This window comes from Ahaetulla prasina, chromosome 2 (assembly GCF_028640845.1).
Source record: "Ahaetulla prasina isolate Xishuangbanna chromosome 2, ASM2864084v1, whole genome shotgun sequence".
NCBI classification, from domain to species: Eukaryota; Metazoa; Chordata; class Lepidosauria; order Squamata; family Colubridae; genus Ahaetulla; species Ahaetulla prasina.
In genome coordinates, this window is record NC_080540.1 from 134,285,518 (window position 1) to 134,311,491 (window position 25,974).

Genomic DNA, 25,974 nt, shown 5'->3' on the forward strand with positions numbered 1-25,974 from the left:
AGCGAGATAAATAAGTAAGTTTTGAGCTCATGCGAAAGGTTCGGAGGTCCGGAAGTTGACGAAGTCCTGGGGAGTTCGTTCAGAGGCGGGAGCCCCACAGAGAAGGCCCTTCCCTGGGTGTCGCCAGACAACACTGTCAGCCGGCAGCACCCTGAGGAGTCCCTCTCTGTGAGAGCGCACGGTCGGTGAGAGGTATTCGGTAGCAGCAGGCGGTCCCGTAAGTAACCCGGCCCTATGCCATGGAGCGCTTTAAAGGCGTTCACCAACACCTTGAAGCGCACCGGAAGGCCACAGGTAGCCAGTGCAGCCTGCGCGGATAGGTGTCACTCGGGAGCCACGAGGGCTCCCTCTATCACCACGCAGCTGCATTCTGACCAACTGCAGCCTCCGGATGCCCTTCAAGGGAGCCCCATGTAGAGAGCATTGCAGTAGTCAGGCGAGGCGTCACAAGGGCGTGAGTGACTGTGCACAAGGCATCCCGGTCTAGAAAGGGGCGCAACTGGCGCACCAGGCGAACCTGGTGGAAAGCTCTCCTGGAGACGGCCGTCAAATGATCTTCAAAAGACAGCCGTGCATCCAGGAGAACACCCAAATTGCGCACCCTCTCCATCGGGCCAATGACTCGCTCCGACAGTCAGCCGCGGACTCAGCTGACTGTACCGGGATGCCGGCATCCACAGCCACTCCGTCTTGGAGGATTGAGCTTGAGCCTGTTTCTCCCCATCCAGACCCGACGGCTTCCAAACACCGGGACAGCACTTGATAGCTTCATTGGGGTGGCCCGGTGTGGAAAAGTACAGCTGGGTGTCATCAGCGTACAGCTGGTACCTCACACGAAGCCACTGATGATCTCACCCAGCGGCTTCATATAGATGTTGAACAGAAGGCGAGAGAATCGACCCTGCGGCACCCACAAGTGAGGCGCCGGGTCGACCTCTGCCCCGTCAACACCGTCTGCGACGGTCGGAGAGATAGGAGGAAAACCACCGATAAACGGTGCCTCCCACTCCCAATCCTCCAACGGCGCAGCAAGATACCATGGTCGATGGTATCAAAAGCCGCTGAGAGGTCTAATAGGACCAGGGCAGAGGAATAACCCTATCCCTGGCCCTCAGAGATCATCCACCAACGCGACCAAAGCCGTCTCAGTGCTGTAACCGGGTCGGAAGCCGGACTGAACGGGTCCAGATAGACAGTTTCCTCCAGGTGCAGGGGAACTGAAATGCCACCATACTCTACCTAAAACAGCCGGGTCCAGGAAGGCTTCTTGAGGAGGGCCAATCCCCTGGAGCCAGCCTCGTGTCACCTCCTGAGTGGCCACCACCAGCCAGGAGTGGCATTCAATCTACCCAGCAACCTGTCCATGTCCTCGGAGTCACAGGGTCAAACTCATCCCAAACAACATCACCAAGACCGCCTCAGATACCCCAACTCCTCAGCAGGTCATCCGCTCCCCTGGACATTATGTACATTATTGCATAATGAAATGTGTGCATACAGATGTATCTTAACAAATATACGCTCACTTGCAAATAAGATGGATGAAATACTCCTCTTAAACAAATACTATTCTGATTTTCGCAATTCAGCAGTCCTATGCTTCTCTGAAACCTGGTTAAATGAATCAATTGAAAATAGCAGCCTGAACATTCCAGGGTTTCAGATTGAACGATCAGACAGGATTCCAGAAACATCTGGTAAAAAGAAAGGAGGAGGCTTATGTCTATATATTAATAGAAACTGGTGTCAAGATTTTAAAATAATTTACAAATTCTGTGACAACAATTTAGAGAGTTTAATTATCAACTGCAAACCTTACTATTCGCCTCGTGAATTTTCCTCATTTCTTCTAATTGCTGTTTATGTTCCACCACAAGCCTGTGTAAACAAGGCATTACGAACTCTAGCTGACCAAATCATGGAGGCTGAAGCCAAACACCCTGATTCACTGGCCATTGTTTTGGGAGATCTAAACAAGGCAAACTTAAGGAAAGAGCTACCAAAATACTTTCAGCATGTCAATTGTCCCACCAGAGGCAAGAATACTCTAGACCACTGCTACACAACACTAAAAGATGCTTATCGGTCTTTACCACGTGCAGCTGTAGGACACTCTGATCATTGCATGATTCACCTTGTACCTGCTTACAGGCAAAGACTTAAAGCCACAAAACCAATAATTAAATCAGTGAAGACCTGGACGGAGGAATCAAAATTAAAGCTACAGGCATGTTTTGACTGCACTGATTGGAATATTTTTAAAGATACCTCTGCAGACCTGGATGAACTCACAGATACTGTAACATTGCAGTAGTCCAGACGAGACGTCACAAGGGCGTGAGTGACTGTGCACAAGGCATCCCGGTCTAGAAAGGCGCAACTGGCGCAAGCGAACCTGGTGGAAAGCTCTCCTGGAGACGGCCGTCAAATGATCTTCAAAAGACAGCCGTGCATCCAGGAGAACACCCAAATTGCGCACCCTCTCCATCGGGCCAATGACTCGCTCCGACAGTCAGCCGCGGACTCAGCTGACTGTACCGGGATGCCGGCATCCACAGCCACTCCGTCTTGGAGGGATTGAGCTTGAGCCTGTTTCTCCCCATCCAGACCCGACGGCTTCCAAACACCGGGACAGCACTTGATAGCTTCATTGGGGTGGCCCGGTGTGGAAAAGTACAGCTGGGTGTCATCAGCGTACAGCTGGTACCTCACACGAAGCCACTGATGATCTCACCCAGCGGCTTCATATAGATGTTGAACAGAAGGCGAGAGAATCGACCCTGCGGCACCCACAAGTGAGGCGCCGGGTCGACCTCTGCCCCGTCAACACCGTCTGCGACGGTCGGAGAGATAGGAGGAAAACCACCGATAAACGGTGCCTCCCACTCCCAATCCTCCAACGGCGCAGCAAGATACCATGGTCGATGGTATCAAAAGCCGCTGAGAGGTCTAATAGGACCAGGGCAGAGGAATAACCCTATCCCTGGCCCTCAGAGATCATCCACCAACGCGACCAAAGCCGTCTCAGTGCTGTAACGGGTCGGAAGCCGGACTGGAACGGGTCCAGATAGACAGTTTCCTCCAGGTGCAGGGGAACTGAAATGCCACCATACTCTCTACAACCTTCCGCCAAGCGGGTTGAGACCGGACGATAATTACCTAAAACAGCCGGGTCCAGGGAAGGCTTCTTGAGGAGGGGCCTCACCACCGCCTCTTTCAAGGCGGCCGGAAAGACTCCCTCCAACAAGGAAGCACTCGTAATCCCCTGGAGCCAGCCTCGTGTCACCTCCTGAGTGGCCACCACCAGCCAGGAGGGGCACGGGTCCAGTAAACACGTGGTGGCATTCAATCTACCCAGCAACCTGTCCATGTCCTCGGGAGTCACAGGGTCAAACTCATCCCAAACAACATCACCAAGACCGCCCTCAGATACCCCGTCTGGATCGCCACAATTTTGGTCCAGGCCGTCCCTAAGCTGAACGATTTTATCGTATAGCTAACCGTTAAACTCCTCAGCACGTCCCCGCAACGGGTCATCCCGCTCCCCCTGGACATTATGTACATTATTGCATAATGAAATGTGTGCATACAGATGTATCTTAACAAATATACGCTCACTTGCAAATAAGATGGATGAAATACTCCTCTTAAACAAATACTATTCTGATTTTCGCAATTCAGCAGTCCTATGCTTCTCTGAAACCTGGTTAAATGAATCAATTGAAAATAGCAGCCTGAACATTCCAGGGTTTCAGATTGAACGATCAGACAGGATTCCAGAAACATCTGGTAAAAAGAAAGGAGGAGGCTTATGCCTATATATTAATAGAAACTGGTGTCAAGATTTTAAAATAATTTACAAATTCTGTGACAACAATTTAGAGACTCTAATTATCAACTGCAAACCTTACTATTCGCCTCGTGAATTTTCCTCATTTCTTCTAATTGCTGTTTATGTCCCACCACAAGCCTGTGTAAACAAGGCATTACGAACTCTAGCTGACCAAATCATGGAGGCTGAAGCCAAACACCCTGATTCACTGGCCATTGTTTTGGGAGATCTAAACAAGGCAAACTTAAGGAAAGAGCTACCAAAATACTTTCAGCATGTCAATTGTCCCACCAGAGGCAAGAATACTCTAGACCACTGCTACACAACACTAAAAGATGCTTATCGGTCTTTACCACGTGCAGCTGTAGGACACTCTGATCATTGCATGATTCACCTTGTACCTGCTTACAGGCAAAGACTTAAAGCCACAAAACCAATAATTAAATCAGTGAAGACCTGGACGGAGGAATCAAAATTAAAGCTACAGGCATGTTTTGACTGCACTGATTGGAATATTTTTAAAGATACCTCTGCAGACCTGGATGAACTCACAGATACTGTAACATCATATGTCAGCTTCTGTGAAGACCTATGTGTACGTACAAGGAACTTGCGAATATACAGTAACAACAAACCTTGGTTTACACCTAAACTTAAGCAGCTACGACATTCCGAAGAAGAAGCCTACAGAAAAGGTGATAAAATGCTGTACAATCAGGCCAGAAATGCACTAACAAGGGAGATCAGAGCAGCAAAAAGAAGCTACTCTGAAAAGCTAAAGAATCAGTTTTCAGCAAATGAACCAGCAAACATGTGGAAAACTCTTAAAAATATCACCGGCTATGGCAAACCTCCTTCCCAGGCTGAAGGTAATCAACAACTGGCAGATGACCTGAATGAGTTTTACTGCAGGTTTGAAAGGAAACTACAGCCACCTATCTCCACAACCCCCATCTCAGACACACCAACAACAGCCAAGCCTCCTACAACTGACCCCATTTCATTGGGTTCACAACCCCTAGTGATCACAGAAAAGGAAGTGCAGGACCTATTTCACAGACAAAAGCCAGGAAAAGCTCCAGACCCAGACAAGATAACTCCTTCTTGCTTAAAAGTCTGTGCTGACCAATTGGCCCCCATCTTCACCCATATTTTCAATAAATCACTAGAGATGTGTTATGTTCCTTCTTGCTTCAAACGCTCTACCATCATCCCAATGCCGAAGAAGCCCACCATCAAGGAACTGAATGACTACAGACCAGTTGCTTTAACATTTGTTAAATGTTAACACCAGTTGCTAAAACCTTTGAAAGGCTAGTGCTTTCCTACTTGAAACCCATCACGGATCCGCTGTTAGACCCCTTGCAATTTGCATACCGAGCAAATAGATCAACAGATGATGCTGTTAATATGGCTCTGCACTACATCCTACAACATCTTGAGTCTCCAAAGACCTATGCAAGGGTCCTTTTTGTAGACTTTAGTTCAGCATTCAATACCATCATTCCAGACATTCTTCTAACTAAGCTAAACCAGCTACAGGTACCGGAACAGACTTGTAAGTGGATCACAAGCTTCCTAACAAACAGGAAGCAGCAGGTGAAGCTAAGCAAGATCACATCAAATACCTGTACAATTAGCACAGGGGCCCCCCAAGGCTGTGTGCTCTCCCCACTTCTCTTCTCTCTGTATACCAATGACTGCATCTCCAATGATCCATCTGTTAAGCTACTGAAGTTCGCAGATGACACAACAGTGATTGGTCTCATTCGAGACAATGACGAATCCGCATATAGACGAAACGACTAGCCTTGTGGTGCAACCAAAACAATCTGGAACTGAACACACTCAAAACCGTAGAAATGGTGGTAGACTTTAGGAGAAACCCTTCCATACTTCCACCTCTCACAATACTAGACAACACAGTATCAACAGTAGAAACCTTCAAATTTCTAGGTTCTATCATATCGCAAGATCTAAAATGGACAGCTAACATCAAAACATCATTAAAAAAGGTCAACAAAGAATGTTCTTTCTGCGCCAACTCAGTAAGCTCAAACTGCCCAAGGAGCTGCTGATTCAGTTCTACAGAGGAATTATTGAGTCTGTCATTTGCACCTCTATAACTGTCTGGTTCGGTTCTGCAACCCAACAAGAAAAACACAGACTTCAGAGGATAATTAGAACTGCAGAAAAAATAATTGCTACCAACCTGCCTTCCATTGAGGACCTGTATACTGCACGAATCAAGAAGAGGGCCGTGAAAATATTCTGGACATCCTGGACATAAACTGTTTCAACTCCTACCCTCAAAACGACGCTATAGAGCACTGCACACCAGAACAACTAGACACAAGAACAGTTTTTTCCCGAAGGCCATCACTCTGCTAAACAAATAATTCCATCAACACTGTCAAACTATTTACTGAATCTGCACTACTATTAATCGTCTCATAGTTCCCATCACCAATCTCTTTCCACTTATGACTGTATGACTATAACTTGTTGCTGGCAATCCTTATGATTTATATTGATATATTGACCATCAATTGTGTTGTAAATGTTGTACCTTGATGAACGTATCTTTTCTTTTATGTACACTGAGAGCATATGCACCAAGACAAATTCCTTGTATGTCCAATCACACTTGGCCAATAAAAATTCTATTCTATTCTATTCTATTCTATTCTATTCTATTCTATTCTATTCTATTCATGTCTTCTCCTATCAAATATCACTAAACATTGCTTATACATTTATTTCTATATATATAACCTGCTCACACATCCTTGAACCATTTGCTAAGCATTCCATTTATTCTCATGTATGCTTTATTTCCCTTATTTACCAGTTATTGCATCCCACAACTACCCTTCAATGCCATAGCACAAAATATTCAATAATTCCCCCCTATTAACTTTATGCTTTCTCAAATCAACAAATCAGTTTCTCTTTTGCTAAAAGCATCATATGAAGACATTATTGGGTTCATTTATCTTTAGAATCCTGTATAGTTAGGAATTTGTTATTCATTTTTTACTAAAAATGCTCACTAAGTATTGAAAGAACTACGTTACCTGCTAATCAGATTAATCTGTTGTTTTAATGTATTCATAATCAATGCTTCTGAATAGTTTATCAGATACTGTAGATCTTCTATATAAGTGCTATATGAGATTTTATATATAAATATGCATGTGAATTTATATAAAAACTTACCTAATACTATATTTACATGTTAATGTGCAAATCTGATTTTAGAAATGGGGCTATCCTTCTCTTTCACAAAGGTATCTTCCCCAAAAATACCTCTGGTAAGAAACAATTACAGTGGTGAAATCCAAATTTTTTTACTACCGGTTCTGTGGGCGTGGCTTGGTGGGCTTGGCACCGGAAGGATACTGCAAAATCCCCATTCCCTCCCCACTCTGGGATCAGCCAGAGGTGATATTTGCCAGTTCTCTGAACTACTCAAAATTTCCACTACCGGTTCTCCAAACTGCTCAAAATTTCCACTATCAATTCTCCAGAACCTGTCAGAACCTGCTGGATTTCACCCATGGTATGCATTACCTAAAAGCAAAGAAACTGCTGCTTTTGAAAACATTACTTTTATTAATATGAAAATGTATCAATTATTTCATCAAATAATTATAGTCTAAAACCATATACTTAAATGAACTACAATGCCTATCCTTAGGCAACAGTCTGAGAAATAAGATAAATACACTCAGAGATCTACTTTACAGATAGTTTCAACCAAACCTCCCTAAACTCAGCCATACATAAAAATCCAGTATTCAAACTTTTGAATTTAGGACACTGGTAAGGAACATTGATCTCCTGATGCTGCTGGCATTATTTGCCATGGTTCCAAATAAGTCAGAATAAGAGTTCTACATTATCTAGAAGAGAGACTCTACTTCCATGGGGATCCAGCCGCCCAGGCAGCTTGTCCTTAGATGTATATAGTTATTATCTCTCTTGATAAGTGAGGATGAAAGTTTTTTCTCTGAGCTGGTGGGTTGGTTTCCTAAGGTTTTGTTACCTGACTAGGTAACATCGTCAGTGGAGTTTAGGGGATCATGATATGTCTGATATGTCTTGAGAATAAATTAATAAATGAGTGTCTTGTCTCATATCTCATTTATTGATTGGCAAAAGTCATCTGGCTGGACAGCTAGAGCTGATGGTGGTAGTAGTTTTCTCTAGCTCCTTACTGCCATCTGGGGTCATCGGGACTCCTGCAGCCCGGATATGGTAAACCTAATGCTAACTATTGTGAAACCTGAACGGGTCGGGTTCTGCCCTGGATGTTTCTCACGACCTGATGGTGGGGAAGAAAATTATGAAAGCCGCCAGGACCGAAGGCAGCGGGACATCCGCAGATTCTCCTGTCTTTTCCCCAAAGAGAACTTCGGCTCAAGAGAACCGCCTCTGCTCCTCACCAACACTGTACACACGCGAGCGCCGAAGAGGCTGCCTGGCGCTGCCTACACGGTGGAGGACATCCCGCATTGGGGCAGGGGCAGGGACTCAAAGGACTGGCGAGAAGGAGCAAGACGGTCAGGCCCGTAGGGTGGGGGGTGTCTCTGGAAGAGGAGGCGGGTTGCAGTCGCCGATCCTTGAAGATCATAGCCGAGGCCCCGAAGGCTGTGGCTCGTCTTTCACCGAAGCGACCCCCACTCTACCCCAAGCTCCGGTTGCGAAGGAGTGGAAGGCGGCTGTTCACCGGCATTCGCCCCCAGCTGGGCTGCAAGTCCCGGCGGGAAACCGGAGCAATTCAAAGTGCCGCCCGCTTCGCCCTCCCTTCCTCTGAGTCAAGAGCCGCGACCGCTTTTTCGCTAGGAACGTCGCCCTGCGTTTGGGCGGGAAGTTACGAAGGTGCTTTGGCCTCCCCTGAGCGCCTCGCCAGACGGGACGGGAAAACAGAAAAGAGGACGACAGGCAGAGCGACGTCTGTTGGCTGGGGCATGAAAGGGAAATCTCCCCCTCCCCTTGTATTCCTCTCCTCCCCTTCTCTTCCTTTTCCAGCGACGGGGAGGCGGGGGCTCTCTGGCCGCTGCCGCCCCATGCGACGCCCAGGCTGGCGGCGCCCCCGGTGGGCTCCCCGTGACTCCTGGCCCCTCTTGTCATGCTTGTGGTTTGGGACGACGCGGCGAGTCCGTGCGCCAAGAAAAGCCGAGCGCCCTCGAGCCCCGCCGCAGAACCCGGGCAGCGCGAGCACCAAGCACCGGCTGCCTCTAACTACGCCCAGACGCTGCTTTGCTCGCAGCTCATTGGAGCGAGCGAGACGGGGCCGCTGCTGCCAGACCCTTGGCAAGGCAAGGCAAGGCAAGGCACGGAGCAGGCACAGAGGCCGAAGCCCCCCAGCCCGCCAAGCGCCTTTGGCCACCAGGGGCAGAAGGAGCATCCCGCCGCCCGAGGCCAGACGACCGAGCCCTAGTCCCAGCTCTGCCCCTTTGGAGCTAGCCGGCGGCGCTTACCCGGTCCTCTCTCCTCCGCAGCAGGTGGTTCCGCGTCGCGATGGGTGGAGGGAAGGTGCAAATGTTGCTGTTCTTGGGGCTCCTGCAATGGGGTCCTGGCGGAGAGGGCAGGAAGAGCTGGAGGCGGCGTGGACCGCAGCAGCAACCCTCCGCAGCGGCCCGAGAACGAAGCGAAGTGGCTGGGCAGCCGGTGGAGAGCTTCCCGTTGGACTTTACCGCTGTGGAGGGGAACATGGACAGTTTTATGGCTCAGATCAAGAGCCTGGCGCAGTCGCTGTACCCTTGTTCCGCGCAGAATCTGCACCAGGAGCTGAAGCTTCACTCGCTTCTGAACAGCTCGGTCACCTGCAACGACGGCAGTCCCGCCGGGTGAGTGTAGATGCCAAACTCGCTGCGCCTCCTCTCTTTCTGTTTCATTCAATTGCCCATCTTCCTGGACCCTGTGCCCAATAGAAAAAAAGAGAACTTTTCATGGAATGCTTCTTCGTGGGCTTTGCTTCATTTACCTTCATTTGTAAAGCTTTGCACCAGATAGTGGATCTGTATCCTCCCGTTTATAATTTTTTTTTCTTGTCTGAAGTATCTGGAATTCAAAGCGACACTGCTTGGAGTTGCCTTGATTCACAAATCTTTAACCGAAGGCAAACGAAACTCCTCAAAGTAGGGAGGAAAGAGAAATTGTCTTCTAGATTTCTGAGATATTGATAACTGACCTACATAAGATAAATTTACTCTCCTGCAAAAGATCAGAAGTTTGCAGAATGTATTGAAAAGATGTGGAAAGTTTCTCTGGGTTCTAATAAAAATGTAATTCCAGCCTTTTTAGAATGAGTTTAGCTCTGGATCAGAACTTAGTGGATTTTCTAAGCAAGCCTGTAGACTTTGCCTGTATGTGCTTAATGTATCGCTAGTCTCTTCCCTTTTTTCATAAAGCATCATTTCCACCCCCAAGAAGAGATGCTTCGGAGAGCAGACAGAACTGTTTACTATTAATACTTAGTACTTCAAAAGTGCTGAAACAATCCATCCTTAGTATTTAAGCTTTGCTTCCACCATGTGGCTGTTACTAAGAGCACAGTCAGTAACAGGTGGAATAACTCTTTCCTGCCTGGAAATACTTAGGAATGCTAGGAATTTGTTTAATGCATTTAGTTTGGAGCAAGATGAAAGCCAGCTCAGCCTGGCTCAGAGTCCCTGAGAAGGTCCTTTGATCAGACTCTGTTTGGAGCTCTTCTGACAGCCATCCTGTTTCTTTCTCTTGTTCTTTAACCAAGTATTTTATGTAACTCTCTTGATATTATAATGAGTTGGTGTATCAAAGGGTTTGTGGTCGAGCGAGCCAGTCTCCCTAATTAAGTTCACGCTGCCTTCTATTTGTTTTTATTTTAGCTACTACCTCAAAGAATCAAAAGGCAGCAGAAGGTGGCTTCTATTCTTGGAAGGTGAGATTGAGTTTTCTTTAATTTTATTTTGAGTTTTAAAGCAAAGTTCAATGATTTCAGTCTCTTTAGGTAAAAAAAATTAAGAGATGACAAAATAACATCCCAGCTGCTTTCTTCAAAGGCTGCAAGGAATATTAATATGTACTGCCTGCTTTCTTTGCAACCAATGTCTTCATCCTTTCATCGTAACCGCCATTGTTGCACATCGCTATGTCTTGCAAATTTATGACAGTCTAATTAGTCCAATAATTCTAATCATATAGGAATAAATTTTGCTGAGTTAGGTTTTCTAACTTGGGACACTTCATACACACTGAGCACAATTTCGAAAATCACCACTCAGCAACGCAACATCTGAAGGGCACCAGAAAGTGGAAGGATGGTTCATAAGGCTCTTGTTGCCTTAGTCAATCAATCCATTTCTTCTGATTGCTTGTACTTTAATTTTATCTCATCCTTGTACTTTCTAGATTTTGCTGCATTTATTCAGTAAGCCTGTGAATTTGGGAACCTTATATGGTTTTTCCTTTTTCCCCCCCTTCTAATTCATAAGCTTTTCTATTTTGATGTCTATGGAGATTTTCAATCATCCAGGTCATGGTTGTCCCATAGGTGCAATTGACTTTCTGGATTTTTTTCCTTGAAAACGTTTTGCTTCTAACTGAATTGTGAGAAATGGAAGGTGGAACCTTCTTGGGACTGAAGATTGTCCACCCCAAAGATAAAACATCCAGACACAAATTGAGCAATGTGGTTTATGAAGGGGATTGTAGCAGAGACATGTGCAGATCTGTACATTAAGGAAACAAAAGAAACATTTCACAAACACATAGCACAACACAGGAGAACAAACCCATCAGGACAGGATTAAGAAGCCCATCTGCATCTGAAAGACAAAGATCACTCTTTGAAGACAGCAAAGTCCACATTCTGGACAGAAAGGGCCACTTGTTTGAAAGAGGGATCAAAGAGGCTATCTATATTAAAACTGAACAGCCCTCTCTCAATAGAGTGGGAGGGATAAGACACCACCTATCTTCTGTTTACAACATAGTCCTTTCAGCAGTCCCAAGAAAGTTCCACACCCATTTGCACACTGATTCAGGTGAATCTGAGGATACAGATAAACCCTCAAATGGCCTCAACGAATCTCAGAGAGGCTAACAACCAAACTTCAGACTGCTAAAAGATTAGATGACTGCAAAGATTATAAATCCTTCCATTCCCCACCAATCAGAATTAAAGAAACTTAGATGAGAAGCAAAACATTTCCAAAGAAAAAAAAAGAAGAAAGAAACTCCAGTTCCTTTTGGAAAAGTACCTTAAACCATCTGTTTGGAAGTAAGTCCCACTAAGTTCAAAATAAAATTTTGTTTCAGATAAAAACAATTAGGACAACATTATGCTACTTTGGAAGAAATGATCAACTTTTGCCTAAGAATTCTCCAGAGCACCTGAGGGTAGAACAAGAAGCAATGGGTGGAAACTGATCAAGGAAAGAAGCAACTTAGAACTAAGGAGAAATTTCCTGACAGTTAGAACAATTAATAAGTGGAACGACTTGCCTTCAGAAGTTGTGAATGCTCCAACACTGGAAATTTTTAAGAAAATGTTGGATAACCATCTGACTGAGATGGTGTAGGGTTTCCTGCCTGGGCAGGGGGTTGGACTAGAAGGCCTCCAAGGTCCCTTCCAACTCTGATGTTATGTTATGTTAATTATTATTGTGATTTTTTTACATTTGCTATTCAGACAAATAAGATATGATACTGTAAACTAGAGATGTCAAGTAGTTCTATTCTAATTTCAAGAATCTTGTCAGAAATCCTGTATTTTCTATATAGGGAGCTTTGAGTTTTTCATCTCAACCCTCAATGCATAAAATTTAATCTAATAAGGAAAAACAGATGTGTGTGCACGTGTGTGTGTAATATATATATTACACACAGACTAAAGGCAGAGTCAGGTTTTCATGATTATGACCTGGAAATAAATCCTATTTAAACTAATTGGATTTACATCCATGGATCCTATTCTTATCCTAAGAAATATGCCTGTTGTGTGCCCTGTAAAGAGAACTATCTTTATTGGCATTTGATTGCTCAGTCAGAAAATAATAAAGCAATCCTATTTCACTTGGGTCACTTCCAGGTAAGGGAATTAGGGTGTAATATGAAAAAACCAATGGCACAGAGATTAATTCTTTGAAATGTACTTTGAAAGCTGAACGAAAACATGATTTGTAAAGAAGAAATTCAAGACAGAACATACTGTATTATGAAAAAGATAGCAATCTTCCAATGAAATCAAGGGGTTGCTCAATACTTTTACAGATGATGTTAAAAAGATGGCAAAAATTGTAGACTACAATGCAGTCCTGTCCTATTCAATACATATTTTCATATTTACAGGAAGTTAATATTGCTATGTTCAGATTATTGCAAAGGAAGTTTGCATAATTTGACAAGTTTAAGGTCTCGATCAAATTAGATTTTATGATTACTTTATGTGGGATTCTATATAGCTTTTAAAATATATCTATCTGATCCATAAATTTGTATAGGAAAAATAATACCTACTTTGTTATAAAACAATTTTATGACTAATTTAATTCCACCAAGCATCTATTTCATATTTCATCACAGCTTAAAATGATGTGAATTAGTGATACAGGAAAAATTACTGAGATACCATCATCATCATCATTATTATTGTTATTGGATGCAGGAGGCTGGTATTGCTTCAGCAGAGAGAATTGCAATTCTCGTTATGAAACAATGAGGAGATTAATGAGCTCCAAGGAGTGGCCCATTACCAGAACTGGTAAATGTTTTGTTCCAATTAGTCTAAGATTTACATTGTGAATTATATATTGTTTCTGCTGTCTACATAAATGCATAATTATGAATGTGTGTGTGTGTGTGTGTGTATACATACATACATACATACATACATACATACATACATACATACATACTTATTTTTAGTAAAAAAATAAGGTAACATACCAGAATCAAAATAATGCATGTAATTATTTTGAATTTTAATAGAAAGAGGCCTCCAATGCAAAATCTCCTTTTCATTCTTTGCAAAACAGATCTTCTATAAATTTAAAAGAACAGGAAATATTTGAGTAGAATCCTAGAGCTGGAAAAGGCCATTGCAGTCATTAAATCTTTGTTTAGAGTAGTAATTCAAACTGATATATTGTTGACAGATGGCTAGTAGAAACTCATGTTGTAAAAGGAAGCCCACCACCTCTCTGATTAATTGGTTCTATTGACAATTGTAATTGGTTCCGCTGTTATTTTTTTTCAATCAGAAGGTGCCCCCCTCCATAACTTAAATCTATGATTTCCTGTCCTCCAGAATGGTGTGGAATAGAAATGCCAATCTTAGATTAGACAACCAGGTTTTGACACTTCTGTTGCAAGAAGGGCTTAATCTGAAATATTTTTATATGTTAGAAAGCAATATTAATCTCATATCTAACTGGCTCTGGAAGGAGTGAGAGTAATAACTAGATAAATGTATCCCCACTCTTGCTACACCACATGCAGATTCCCAAATGTGTGTTACAGAAGTGAAGCAAGAGGGGAAAAGAGCCCTAATTTTCCTTTTGCCGATATGGGTATAAAGCAACGGCTTTAGACAAAGTAATAGATCAATTTCTTTCAATATCCACCTCTTCATAGATAGTCATAATCCATTTTAGATTATACCTCTAAATAAAATATTTACATACAAAATTGCTATTTATTTGTGGTGATATTTGGTTATATATTTCTCTTACTGTATTCCTATATGTTTTGAGAATATCTAGATCAGGGGTCTCCAACCTTGGCAACTTTAAGACTTGTGGACTTCCAGAATTGAAGAATCTAGATCAGTGGTTCCCAACCTTTTTTTGCCCCACCTAAGCATCTCTAAAATCCGGATACCCCCCCCCCCATTCTTGTGACATATAATTCCTACTATTCAAAAAGTGACTCCTCCTCATGCAGAGGAAGCCTAAAATGCCATTAACTTGGTTTAAACAAGGTTCCAACGGCCCCCATTAAAACTCAAATTGCCCCCCTGTGGGGCATGGGCCCCATGTTGGGAACCACTGATCTAGATGAAAGAGTGGCATACAAATGAGGTATTACCTATACCTAGGAATTAAGAACAGTTCATTACAGTTCTTAATACAGTTCAAGTATTTTCCCTACTTGGTGCTGAGTAAAAATGTTGGAGTACCACAAAGCTCATCTTATCCTCAGCTTGCACTTGACATATTATCTGAGGATCTGGAGAACAGTTTGGAAAAATGAAATTATTTTCCTTGGCTGAAACCTGTATCTGTCCAGATGATATTAATAAAACAAAAAGTTACTTTAAAAAGTTTCAGCGTGGTGCATATGTTGATTTTGTAATGACATTGACTCTTAGAGGGAAGATAGCCCACCACATAGTAAACATTTCTATGTTTGTATTTTCAGCAAAGTGGACAGCATTAATACTCTCTTTTTCCTCTTTCATTAATTATAGGGATTTGTAATGAACTGTTAAAAAAAAGAGATGCCTTTTAAGGTATGCAGACAGGCCTAATAAATAGATTTTACTACAGATCTCTTCAGGACTACACAGCCTCTATGACTCCAGTACCTACATTGATGTTCATGGAAGTTGGAGAAGGCACTTCTTTGTGGGCAGATCCCCAAGAATGCTAAGAGATCATTGGCTGTCCTTATATGGCATGTTTAGTTATAGAACAAAGCCCTGGTTCAGAAATGGAGATTGGTTAACTTTTGCTGGCTCACCAATACTTCTTCCCAGTGTTAGCAACTTAATGCCTAGCTTAATAATCAGTTATGCTCAAAGTACTCAGAATGCTGTAATTTTCCTTTGTTCCGTTGCTTAGATGAGTCTGTGTTCTTTACTTCTAAAACTTTTAGAGTCTGTAGTCCATCCAAAAATATCTGAGAATAAGGGTTCATGAACCTACTGAATTTACATTTAAGTATATGTACATGTTTAGGTTTTCCACTATGTAAGCTTATCTGTTTAGACCTGATATAAGTTCTATTTTTGTACACATGAAGTACAAAAATGAAGTATTAAATCTAATATTTTCTTATCTCAGTCTGAAAGATTTTTATTGTGAATATTGCATCCTTTCAGATGCTCTGGCATATATACCTACCAATGTTATTGTTTTTTACCATCTGTCATTGAATTAATGCTGAATGTTTTCTGTTCTTCGCATGAAGGATGTTTTTCTCTATGTGTTAGTATGTATATTTTTCTCCATCTACAGGAACAGGCATTTTGTCATCACAACCAGAAGAAAATCCTCACTGGTGGAATGCAAATATGGTGTAAGTAGAATAAACAGCTGTAGGAGTTGAATGGAATAGTCAAGCAAAAATAAACAAGATAGAAGAATAGTAAACCAGGGGAAAGGAGAACTTAGCCTGCATATGAAAAAACAAAGAAAAAGAGTTTGCAAGTTATAATGTTCCTATAAAGAAAGCACGAGTAGAAATTACAAATGAAAATAAATGAGAATAACTACGAAACAGAATGGATTGTTAGTACATTAAGAAAATCTTTGAGAACAATCCAAAGACAGTGGGGAGGGAAAATCTTGATGATCAGATCTGAAGTTCTGCTGGATTCATGCCAGCAAGACAGAAGTAATGTAGGTGGGTAGGCTGGAAGGGAAAAACAATATTAGCCGGAGGCCTTCGCACTCCTCCCTTACTGTAGGGCTGTATTGGAAGCACCACTGCTAGGTCTTTAATGCAGAATGGCTTGGCCATAATGGAGAAGCCAGTGACGATGGATTTCATTCTCTGTCTGCACTCCTCTGATAAACTGTAGTCTTAGATATTTTCTATAATAGTAATAACTGACTCAACAAATGTATTTTGAGTATGTGCCATCAAATTGGTATTAATTCTTAACAAAAAATACACAAGAGTTTCTCCAGCAAATAAATTCACACTAAGCCTTTTAAAAAGGAAACAGTCCCATATAAATAGGACTTCTGGCTAGGATGATTGGATAGCAGACTTGGGGAATAAAAGCAAATACCAGAGGATAGCCGTTAATCTGAAAGCCCACTTGGGAGCTAGTATCTGTACGTACTTAAATGCTGTTAGAATGGCTGATTAGAATTAGAATGGCTATTCTGTCCATTGAGATATTTTTTTCCTTGCATAGCATTGTTTTTAGACAGCAGGGACATTCTTTGACCAAGAATAATTTCTAATTCAAAAAGCATCTAGACTAATTAATGTGTAGTTATCAACTAAGATGTTGTTGATAGCTTCAACGAAGCACAATACAGGGGAAAGTAGAAACAGAAAATCAGAACAGTGGCATTTGCCATGCAGATCTACGAGAGCTTTAAAATTACTGAACATTTTCCATGCTTGCCATAAAAATAAGAATAAAGCTTCTATTATTAAACATGTATTGGAAATGCACTAAACTTTGACCAATTGTAGCTCCCTGGCATTTAGCTCCAAGTGTTAGAAGAATTTTAATTTTATTTTTCTTTGATGCTTCATGCCCTGGGATATCAGTTGTATAAAATGCTGGTACCATCAGATCTGAGTGAGCCGAGCTTAAACAATTTTCTCTTATCGCTCTTAGGGTTTAATTTGCTGGACTTTTACTCTTGTCTTACCCCTCCATGCATATCAAAAGAATATTGGTGCTCAAGGACATCTGTTCTCTTGCAGTTTCATCCCATATTGCTCAAGTGATGTCTGGAGTGGAGCCTCTGCCAAAACTGAGAAAAGTGAGTGCTTCTGACAGGCTCTTGCTGCCAAACAGGCATTATGCATTAAGGGAATCTGGCCTGAATTCTCCACAGTTGTGCAAAGGAAGAAAGGATTCTCGCCAGCGGGCAGGAAGAAATAATAAATATCCTCTAGATAATGCATCCGCTTGCAAGCCCTGCTTTGTCACGGTTCAGAACCCCACATGGGAGTAACCGAGCAACAGCCTGAGGGAAATGGTTGCATCTCAAGGGTCTGAGCAACTGTTTCATTTAGCTAAACTTGAAATAAGGAAAGACCAAACTGTGCCAGGACTTCCAAATGGAATCAAGAAAGTTCTTGATATCTGTGCATGGGCTTGAGGGCCATCATCATTTAGATCTATCACAGATATGGCACAGGAAAGCACTGTGTGGCTAGAAACATCCGTCTGGACGATGTTGACATAAGTGACAAAGAAATATTTGCTCTCTTGACTGACTAAAGAAGGGCTTCGGGCAGTTGGGACTTTTTAACATAACTGACTCATTAGATAAAACATGGACCTTTTGTATTTCTCTTTCCAAAATTCTATATTCTCCTCAGCACGCCTATCTTCCATTTGGTGTCAGTAGCTGACACCCCAGATTCCCAGATATTACTACTATTGATCTTGTATGAAGAACATTTGCTTTCACAATCCTACCTGGCAAGATTCATATCTAATTAAATGAAAGATTTCTAACCTAAAAGAAAAAGCTATATAGAGAAAAAAACGATAACTTTATTTCAGTCAGTTACATTTTTTTGAATTGGGTTGATCTCAGAGACAGTAATAGAGGAAGTTTTCTAATCACCAATATTGAGAGGATGAACAAATTTAACTGACTTATCTGTATTCCCTTAAGGAAGAGTTTGCCTCACGTTTCATTAGGAGTATTGTTCCCATCCTTGTATCCTTATTTTTGTAATTTTCCCAGGTAGTTGTTCTTGAGAGCACACCATGGTGGTCAAATGCTTTATGATCATGGACTACAGACATTGTGCAAGAGAACTGGGATTGGCCATCTTCCCAGTTTTCCTTTTGTATGGGTAACAACTAAGGAACTCCTGACATCTTCAGTGTTGCCTTAAATGCAGACTGATGTATGGTACCTCAAGCCCCTCTGTTGTTCTTCATGCAAAAAACGAAAAGACACCCTCCCCAAGCATTAACAGCCATTCCTGACTGTCTTTATTTCTTTGCTAATGTTACCTCAAGAACAATTTCTCTACATATAGTTCTATTTTAATTTCTACAATATACTTTATGTTGATGGAAGGTCATCATCTGAAATTGATTGAAACTGTAATTTCTCTTCTATTAGTTTTATTTTTTAAGGTAGAAAAGATGTAAAGTACATTAGCCTGGGTCACGTGTTGCAGCAAGTCATAATCTAGCTGGTTTGATTCTGGCATAGAGTTATTTGTGAATCTAGCCACTATGGTTTATAAAGACTTTACACAGCATGGAAGACCAGATTGTTGTTTTGTTGGGTTTTGCTAATCATAGTTTGAGATATCAATCCAGTCCTAGTTTCCAATGGTAAAATTTGGTCTCAGTTAGGAGTGATCATGTGCTAGGTATTCTAGGAGGGGGGGGGAAATTAGAAATCTCCTGAAGTTGGATGCAGATTAAGTGGAAGCAGAAGCTGGCAATTGCTGAAGCATGCTACAGTCTTTCTCAAGAGGACCTTCTCACTGCTTCTTTCTGTTCTCTGTTCTATTCTTCCAGTGTTTGGATGGGGAACTTGTAGCTTCTGGATCTGCTGAACATCAGCTCCCAGCTATTGAAGCTATTATGGCCAAGATGAGAGGTGCTGAGAGCAATATTTGAAGGGCTACAAGAGCTACAAGTTCTGCTTTCCTGAAACAGGAGAGGATATATACCATAATTCAGATTCCCTGCTGTGGATAGAGGTCCATCTCACTGCTATTTTTTAAAGAAGCTTTTCCCAGAATTTTGTTCTTTCTTTGCTCAGCTTATTAAACATATACTTGAGAGGTCAAATAATATTCAGAAATCTAGTCCTAAACATTAAAGAACATGAAAGGGAGAGAATATTCCATTTGTCACACTCAACAAAGAAATTAAAGAAATTAGATGTGAAGCTTGCTAACTGACCTAGTATTTGCTAGGTTTACCACTGAACACTCATTGGAAACTTATGGTACGAAAAGTATACTTTTCAATATTCATTACTCCATATCTTCAATAGGAATGGCAAAAAATGTTAGCCAGTTTTACTTACTATGATTGTTTTTCGTTTCCCCTCCCTTCTCCTCCAACAGATGAATTTGTCTTCATGGGTGCCCTCATCATACAAGAAGTTGTAAAGGAATTATTGGGGAAAGGCCTTGTAAATGCCAAGGTGCTGCTGTTGGCAGGAAGCAGGTATATGTCTTTTTGACATCTAGTAAATGTATGCTTGTTGAGTTGGAAAAGGATGTTATTAAAACATTTCAAAAGTAAATATAGGAAAAGAAATAATAGAAGCAACATTTTAAAGTAAGAAATGCAACTCAGTGATACCTATAAATAACCATGATGACTAACAGTACTTGTTGAAATGCCCACTTAAACAAAACAGGGTTTTTTTGGTCTGAACATGATTTTAATCGGCTCCAGGAGAGATTTTTGGGGTAGGGCAGTGATGGTGAACATTTTCTGCACCGAGTGCCCAAACTGGTGTGCACATATGTGTGTGTCCACGCACACCAGAGCCCGGTAACTTGGAGACATGCATGCACCAGCTGGTCTTCACATGTGCCAGAGCCCTGGAAACTCCCGGGGCTCCCGAGTTTCCAGCATGTGTGAAGACCAGCTGGTTGGCATATATGCACACACTGGAAACCAGAAGAGCAGCTGGTTACGGCTCTGCATGTCACCTCTGGCACATGTGCCATAGGCTTGCCATCACGGGGGTAGGGTGTTTCACATGTGGAGCATAATCTTCAAAACCTGCCTTGACTTGATTTTAAGATGCTGGAATCAACCTACAGAATCTATTCCCTTACATTTTTTCTTGTATGATAAAATCAATTTTCAAGCCATTCTACAAATGCCCTCCCATGATAAGCATTCAATGGAAGCCATGATGAGCTCACAGCTCTTGTGTCACCGTACAAATGATAGCAATTTCTATCAGTTATTTGTACAATGTTGTGGCATCCTTCTTATGTAGCAGTGCAGTGAGTTGCTTCCTGGAATGGTCTTTTTCAGTATCCATTCTGGAATGCCTTCTCAGAAAAGTGCACTTGGTTGTCTTTTCAGAACCAAAGGCATTTTTATTTTCTCCAGTTTATTGTTTAATCAATTCTTTAACAGATACGCTGCTTAGAAACTTGCTAATTATTCTGACTTCTCTTTGTTTATCTGATTATTTTAATTATTGCATTTTAAATCTATTCTGAATTTCTGTGGTTTTTAATGCATTGTAAATGGCCCAAGGAATGAACAAATGAATAAGCAATTAAACTTGGTATTTCATTAACATTAATTGATGCGATGTGTAGACCTTGCCTACAAGCCATGGTTCTTCAGGCAACAATATGGAGGAGTTCTGCTTCAAAGACTTGACTTGTCCTTGCAGTGCTGGTGGAACAGGAGTCCTCTTGAATGTGGATCGAGTGGCTGAACAGCTGGAAGAGCTGGGATATCCTGGGATTCAGGTCCGTGGCCTTGCAGACTCTGGCTGGTTCTTGGATAATAAACAATATCGTAGGACAGACTGCATTGATACCATAACCTGCGCCCCCACAGAAGCCATCAGGAGAGGAATTAGGTATTGAAGTTTTTAACATCTTTCCTGGAAATCTAAAACTGGAGTGAGACATCCAGTGAGACTTTCCCTTGATAGTTAACATGAGGTACAGTCTTCAGAGATTGCTAAGTAATATTCATGAAATGTGACTGCATAGAAAGTACGTAGTAGACATTCTAGTAATCTATCAACAGAGAGAGAAACTGAAGGTGTATTTATTCCAGCAAGCACCACATGATGGGGTGAGCTCCTTTTGTCACCCCAGCTCTTACCATCCTAGCAGTTCGAAAGCATGCAAATGTGAGCAGATAAATAGCTACCACCTTGGTGGGAAGATAACAGCATTCCATGCAGAGGTGGTATTCAGCTGCTTCAGACCGATTTGGGCGAACTGGTAGTGGTGACTATAGGTGGGCCCACGTCTGCCAGGACATAATGCTGTCCTATGTAGCGCATGTGTGGAAGGCCGGGCGCATGTGCAGAAGGTGCATGCGCATACAGCGAGTATGTGGAAAGCCAGACACATGCACAGAAGCCATGTGTGTGCGAGCGAAGCGAGCGTGCGCATGGCGAACCAATATGTGAAACCTACCCCTGATTCCATGTGTCTTCAATGTATAGTCATGCTGGCGAAATGACCACAGAAACCAACATCTTTGGACATCGCTGCCTCCCTCTGCTACGAAACAAAGATGAGCACCGCCCCCTAGAGTCAGACTCAGCAAAACAGAGGAAAACTTTACTCTTTAACTTTTTAAATATATATCTACATTTTCAATGTGTGGCTTGTCTGCCCTCTATTGTCCACTGTTTTTGGAATTTACCTACTAATAAAGGAAAATATTTGTAGCTCAGGGTTGACATGTTTTCTTGCAGTCATTTCATTACTGAAACTAGGTAATATCATCAGTGCTAGGACTAGCACTAGCACTGATGATGTTACCTAGTTTGAGTAGTGAGTAACAAGAAAACAAACAAGCTCAGAGAGCACCAAGGACCCAGCATGATTTACATACTCTTGTCTCTCAATCCCAGATATTCTATACAGCATAGTTAACTATTTTTAGTAGAATGAATTTGAGTAATTAACTCCAGCTATTTTTTTTTAAACTCTCAGATATTGGCATGGACTTGTTCCTGAACGCTGCAAAATGCAATTTAGAGAAGGAGAAGAATGGAATTGTTTCTTTGGCTATAAAATTTATCCTACTCTCCAATGTAAGTGTGCCAGCAAAGGCCTGTTGCTGAGTGATATCTGAAATGCATTTTTAGACAAATTATAATTATACTCCTTATCTGTATAATTAATACTAAGTGGTTATTATTAAGCCTTGCTAGTATTGTCAGCCAGGTAAATGTTTTGATTTAGCTAATTATGTGATTTTTACACTTTTAATTGGTTTGTTGAAAATAAATAAATATTCATATTACTTTAATACAAATAGTACAAATAGGATGCGTTTGGGGGATGCGAGACTGTTTTAATTATTGAAGAAAGTGTGGAATAATTTGCAAGAAACATCTACAATTTAGCAAATAAAGACTACCATATGATTAGATAAAAATGATTTGAACAGTAAATGCACAAAAAAATGGTCCTTAATTTTTTGTCTCTCTAAAATTTCCACATACTAAGAAACCTAATCCATTCTTGCTTACTTAGTTTATCACTTAAGCCCTATTAGTAATGCTATTGGTACTAAATTCTTCTTTGTGTAGGTCCTGTTTTTGTGGTGCAGTGGCTGTTTGATGAAGCTCAACTCACTGTGGACAATGTACATTTGACTGGCCAGCCAGTACAGGAAGGACAGTGGCTTTATATCCAAAATCTGGGCCGTGAATTGAGGAATACGCTCAAGGATGTGACGTTAGTTTTGTTTCATTTTTCTGAATTTCCATTTAAGGAAATTTCCTTTCCTGGGATCTAAGAATTTTATCTTAAAATCCTTCCATGATATCACATTATTAACGTTTAAATTTTTTTGTTTGTATTGCTGTTAGTGGGAGTCAGCAGTGCATCTTAATTTACTGTTAAAATTAAGATAAGGACAGTGGCTTTATATGGCTGTCATATGACTCACTTGCTTTCTCATGACAGAAGTATCCACAATACCCAGTCACAAGAGATAACGAAAATAAATCTGTGATGACTTAGCTTCTGCATGGTATATTAAGAATAGTGCTTCAAAGCAATTCAGGTCTGAGATCTAAGCTTCCTGCACCTAGCAACTTATATAGATATCTTTATTGCAGCAAGATGCCTAAATTCTACTATGAAAAAACTCAAAGTTGTTAACAAAAGACATATCAAAATGTTTCTTTTTCTATCACATTGATTTTATGACTTTCCCCCCTTCTCATTCAGAGCCAGCTTTGCTCCAGCTTGTTTGTCTCATGAGATCATAACACGCAAGTAAGTATGTATAGAATGGAAAGGTGTACCTTCCTGTTTTCTCTCTCACTTTCTCTATCAAATGAAAGACATTCACTAATTATTTATTAAGAAAGACTGGGTAAAACAGCAGTGAGCAGAAAATAAATTGAAATCTAGAGTATGTTTGTAGATTTCTGGGTAATTTACATTTATAAGCATGATTAGCAGAGGTATCATAAATTACCCCACGCCTTTTAATCAGGCGACTAAAAAGAAAAAGAAATGGGGTAGACAGGATTGATCTTTTTCTCTGAAAAAAACAATATAGTTTGAATATTGAGAATAAATGACTGGTTTCAGAAGCTCCCTTTTTTCTGCATTCTGCAATTAGATGTCTGCCCTGAGTAACTATTTTACAATAAATGCCAGTGGATCTTGAGCTGTCTTGGGAAAAGAGAGAAAAAAGTAAAATCCAGAAACTGAAATTCTGCCTCTTCTCTGGAATACTGCTGACTTTCTAGAATGTTAGAAAACTATATTTTGAGCATAAAATTGATATAAGAATGCAAAGCAGATCGTCCATCTTTTGGAACTTCTAGTAACCTGTGTAAATTGATTCTGTATTATTTTGATTCTCATACATTGTTCAGTATGTTTCAGATAGATCGAATCTTGGCAGCTCTTTTCTTTTATTGCTACCTCATATGACCCCATGAGTGTTTAGAAGTAAAAGTTCTACTGTCAGCAGGCTCTCTTGAGTTATGCCTATCCTGTGATTAGTCACCTATAAGAAACATGCAAATTGTCACACGCTTTCATCTATATGGGTTGCTTTTTCAGTCATTGGACAGACATCCAAGTGAAAGGGACCTCTTTGCCCCGAGCTCTGCACTGCTGGGATCGCAGTCTACACGACAGCAATAAGAATGGGAAAGCCCCATTAAAAGGCTGCCCGGTCCATCTGATTGACAGCTGCCCATGGCCACATTGTAACCCATCATGCCCTACCATCCGGGACCAATACACCGGCCAAGAGATGAATGTGATCCAATTTCTCATGCATATGGGTTTTGATGTGCAGAAGATGGCACAGCAGCAAGGGTTGGAGCCCAGTAAACTTCTAGGGATGCTGAGCAGTGCTAGCTAGAAGTGTATTCTCTTAATGGCAATGGCTTGACTCTTTAGACACCCAACTTTCTGCCTTCTTTGCTCACGTACAGCACGTAAACATCTACAGAGACAAGTAGCCAAACTTATGCACATAGCTCTTGCACAATTAGCCTATCAGGATCAAACGGACAGAATCTCATCTACCCACTTAAATGAAGCATTACCTCTACATTACTGCCAAGCAGTACCTCTGTTCACAAGGACAATCTACAGGAAGTAACGGGTGCCTAGAAACTCCAGCTTCAAAAACCCATAAGGGCCTTCATGCATTTTATCATGTCCAAGGCATTTCTAGGCCATAGAGTGACTTTGGGGATGGGTGGGAGCACTGAATTATTCTCCCATCGGAAGGGAAGATATGACCGCAAGGACTTCCTGGAGCCAGCAGCTCACCATGTAAGATACTGTACAAACAAAGCACAGCGGCTACAAATGGATCTACCGTGTATTCAAATTACTTTTGTATTGTTTATGAAATGATTTTATTACTTGACTTTTAAAAGAAATAAGCAAGAAATATAAAATTAATGATATTGTTTTGTAACATATTTTTTAAATAATGAAGAAAACGGCTTATGCTATTTTGGCAATGTGAAAATATTTATTTTAATATGTAAATGCTATTTATAAGGGCTGATCCAAGATATGCTCACATGTTGTAAAGTTGTAAATACTTTCTTGGAAAGGTTTTCCTTGTGAACACATACGTATGGGAGAGGGCAAGGGTCAGCATTGGCATTATATTATTATTATAATTATTATTATAATTATTATTATTATAATTATTATTATTAAATCCTTATGACTCCCTTTGTACTATGTTCATTTGTAGAAATGAAATAACAAAATTATGAGTGAAGTATTCAAGAAAGAGCTTTTTTCCAATTTAATCTATATGATGTTTGCACCTTTATTCATCTTTTCGTTATAGGAAATGCACAAATTTGAGGGAAAGAAGAAAGGGCCACAAATAATAGGATGCTGATTTAAATTGGGTATGTATGCAGATTGTCCTCACTTAACAACAATAATTGGGGCAACTTCATCTCTCAGTGATGTGGTTATAAAACATGATGCCATATGACTACACCAGTTTACAGTAACAGTTGTGATAGTCC

At 41.3% G+C, this 25,974-nt stretch overlaps 1 protein-coding gene across 2 annotated transcripts; it reads left to right on the forward strand.

Moving 5' to 3' along the window:
• Window positions 1-7,601: 7,601 nt before the first annotated feature.
• On the forward strand, window positions 7,602-25,670 carry NOTUM (notum, palmitoleoyl-protein carboxylesterase). Of its 2 annotated transcripts, none has more exons than XM_058167011.1 (11): window positions 7,602-9,687; window positions 10,708-10,760; window positions 13,488-13,583; window positions 16,060-16,120; window positions 17,492-17,550; window positions 19,841-19,943; window positions 21,142-21,333; window positions 22,430-22,530; window positions 23,032-23,179; window positions 23,678-23,725; window positions 24,337-24,518. In XM_058167011.1, the coding sequence occupies exons 1-11, from the start codon at window positions 9,359-9,361 to the stop codon at window positions 24,392-24,394; spliced, it is 1,248 nt and encodes a 415-aa protein (XP_058022994.1). In that variant the 5' UTR covers window positions 7,602-9,358; the 3' UTR covers window positions 24,395-24,518. The 2 variants fall into 2 exon arrangements, with proteins under 2 accessions (XP_058022994.1, XP_058022993.1); XM_058167010.1 differs by lacking the exon at window positions 24,337-24,518 and adding an exon at window positions 24,527-25,670 and having other exon boundaries at window positions 7,607-9,687.
• The last annotated feature ends 304 nt before the right edge of the window (window positions 25,671-25,974 follow it).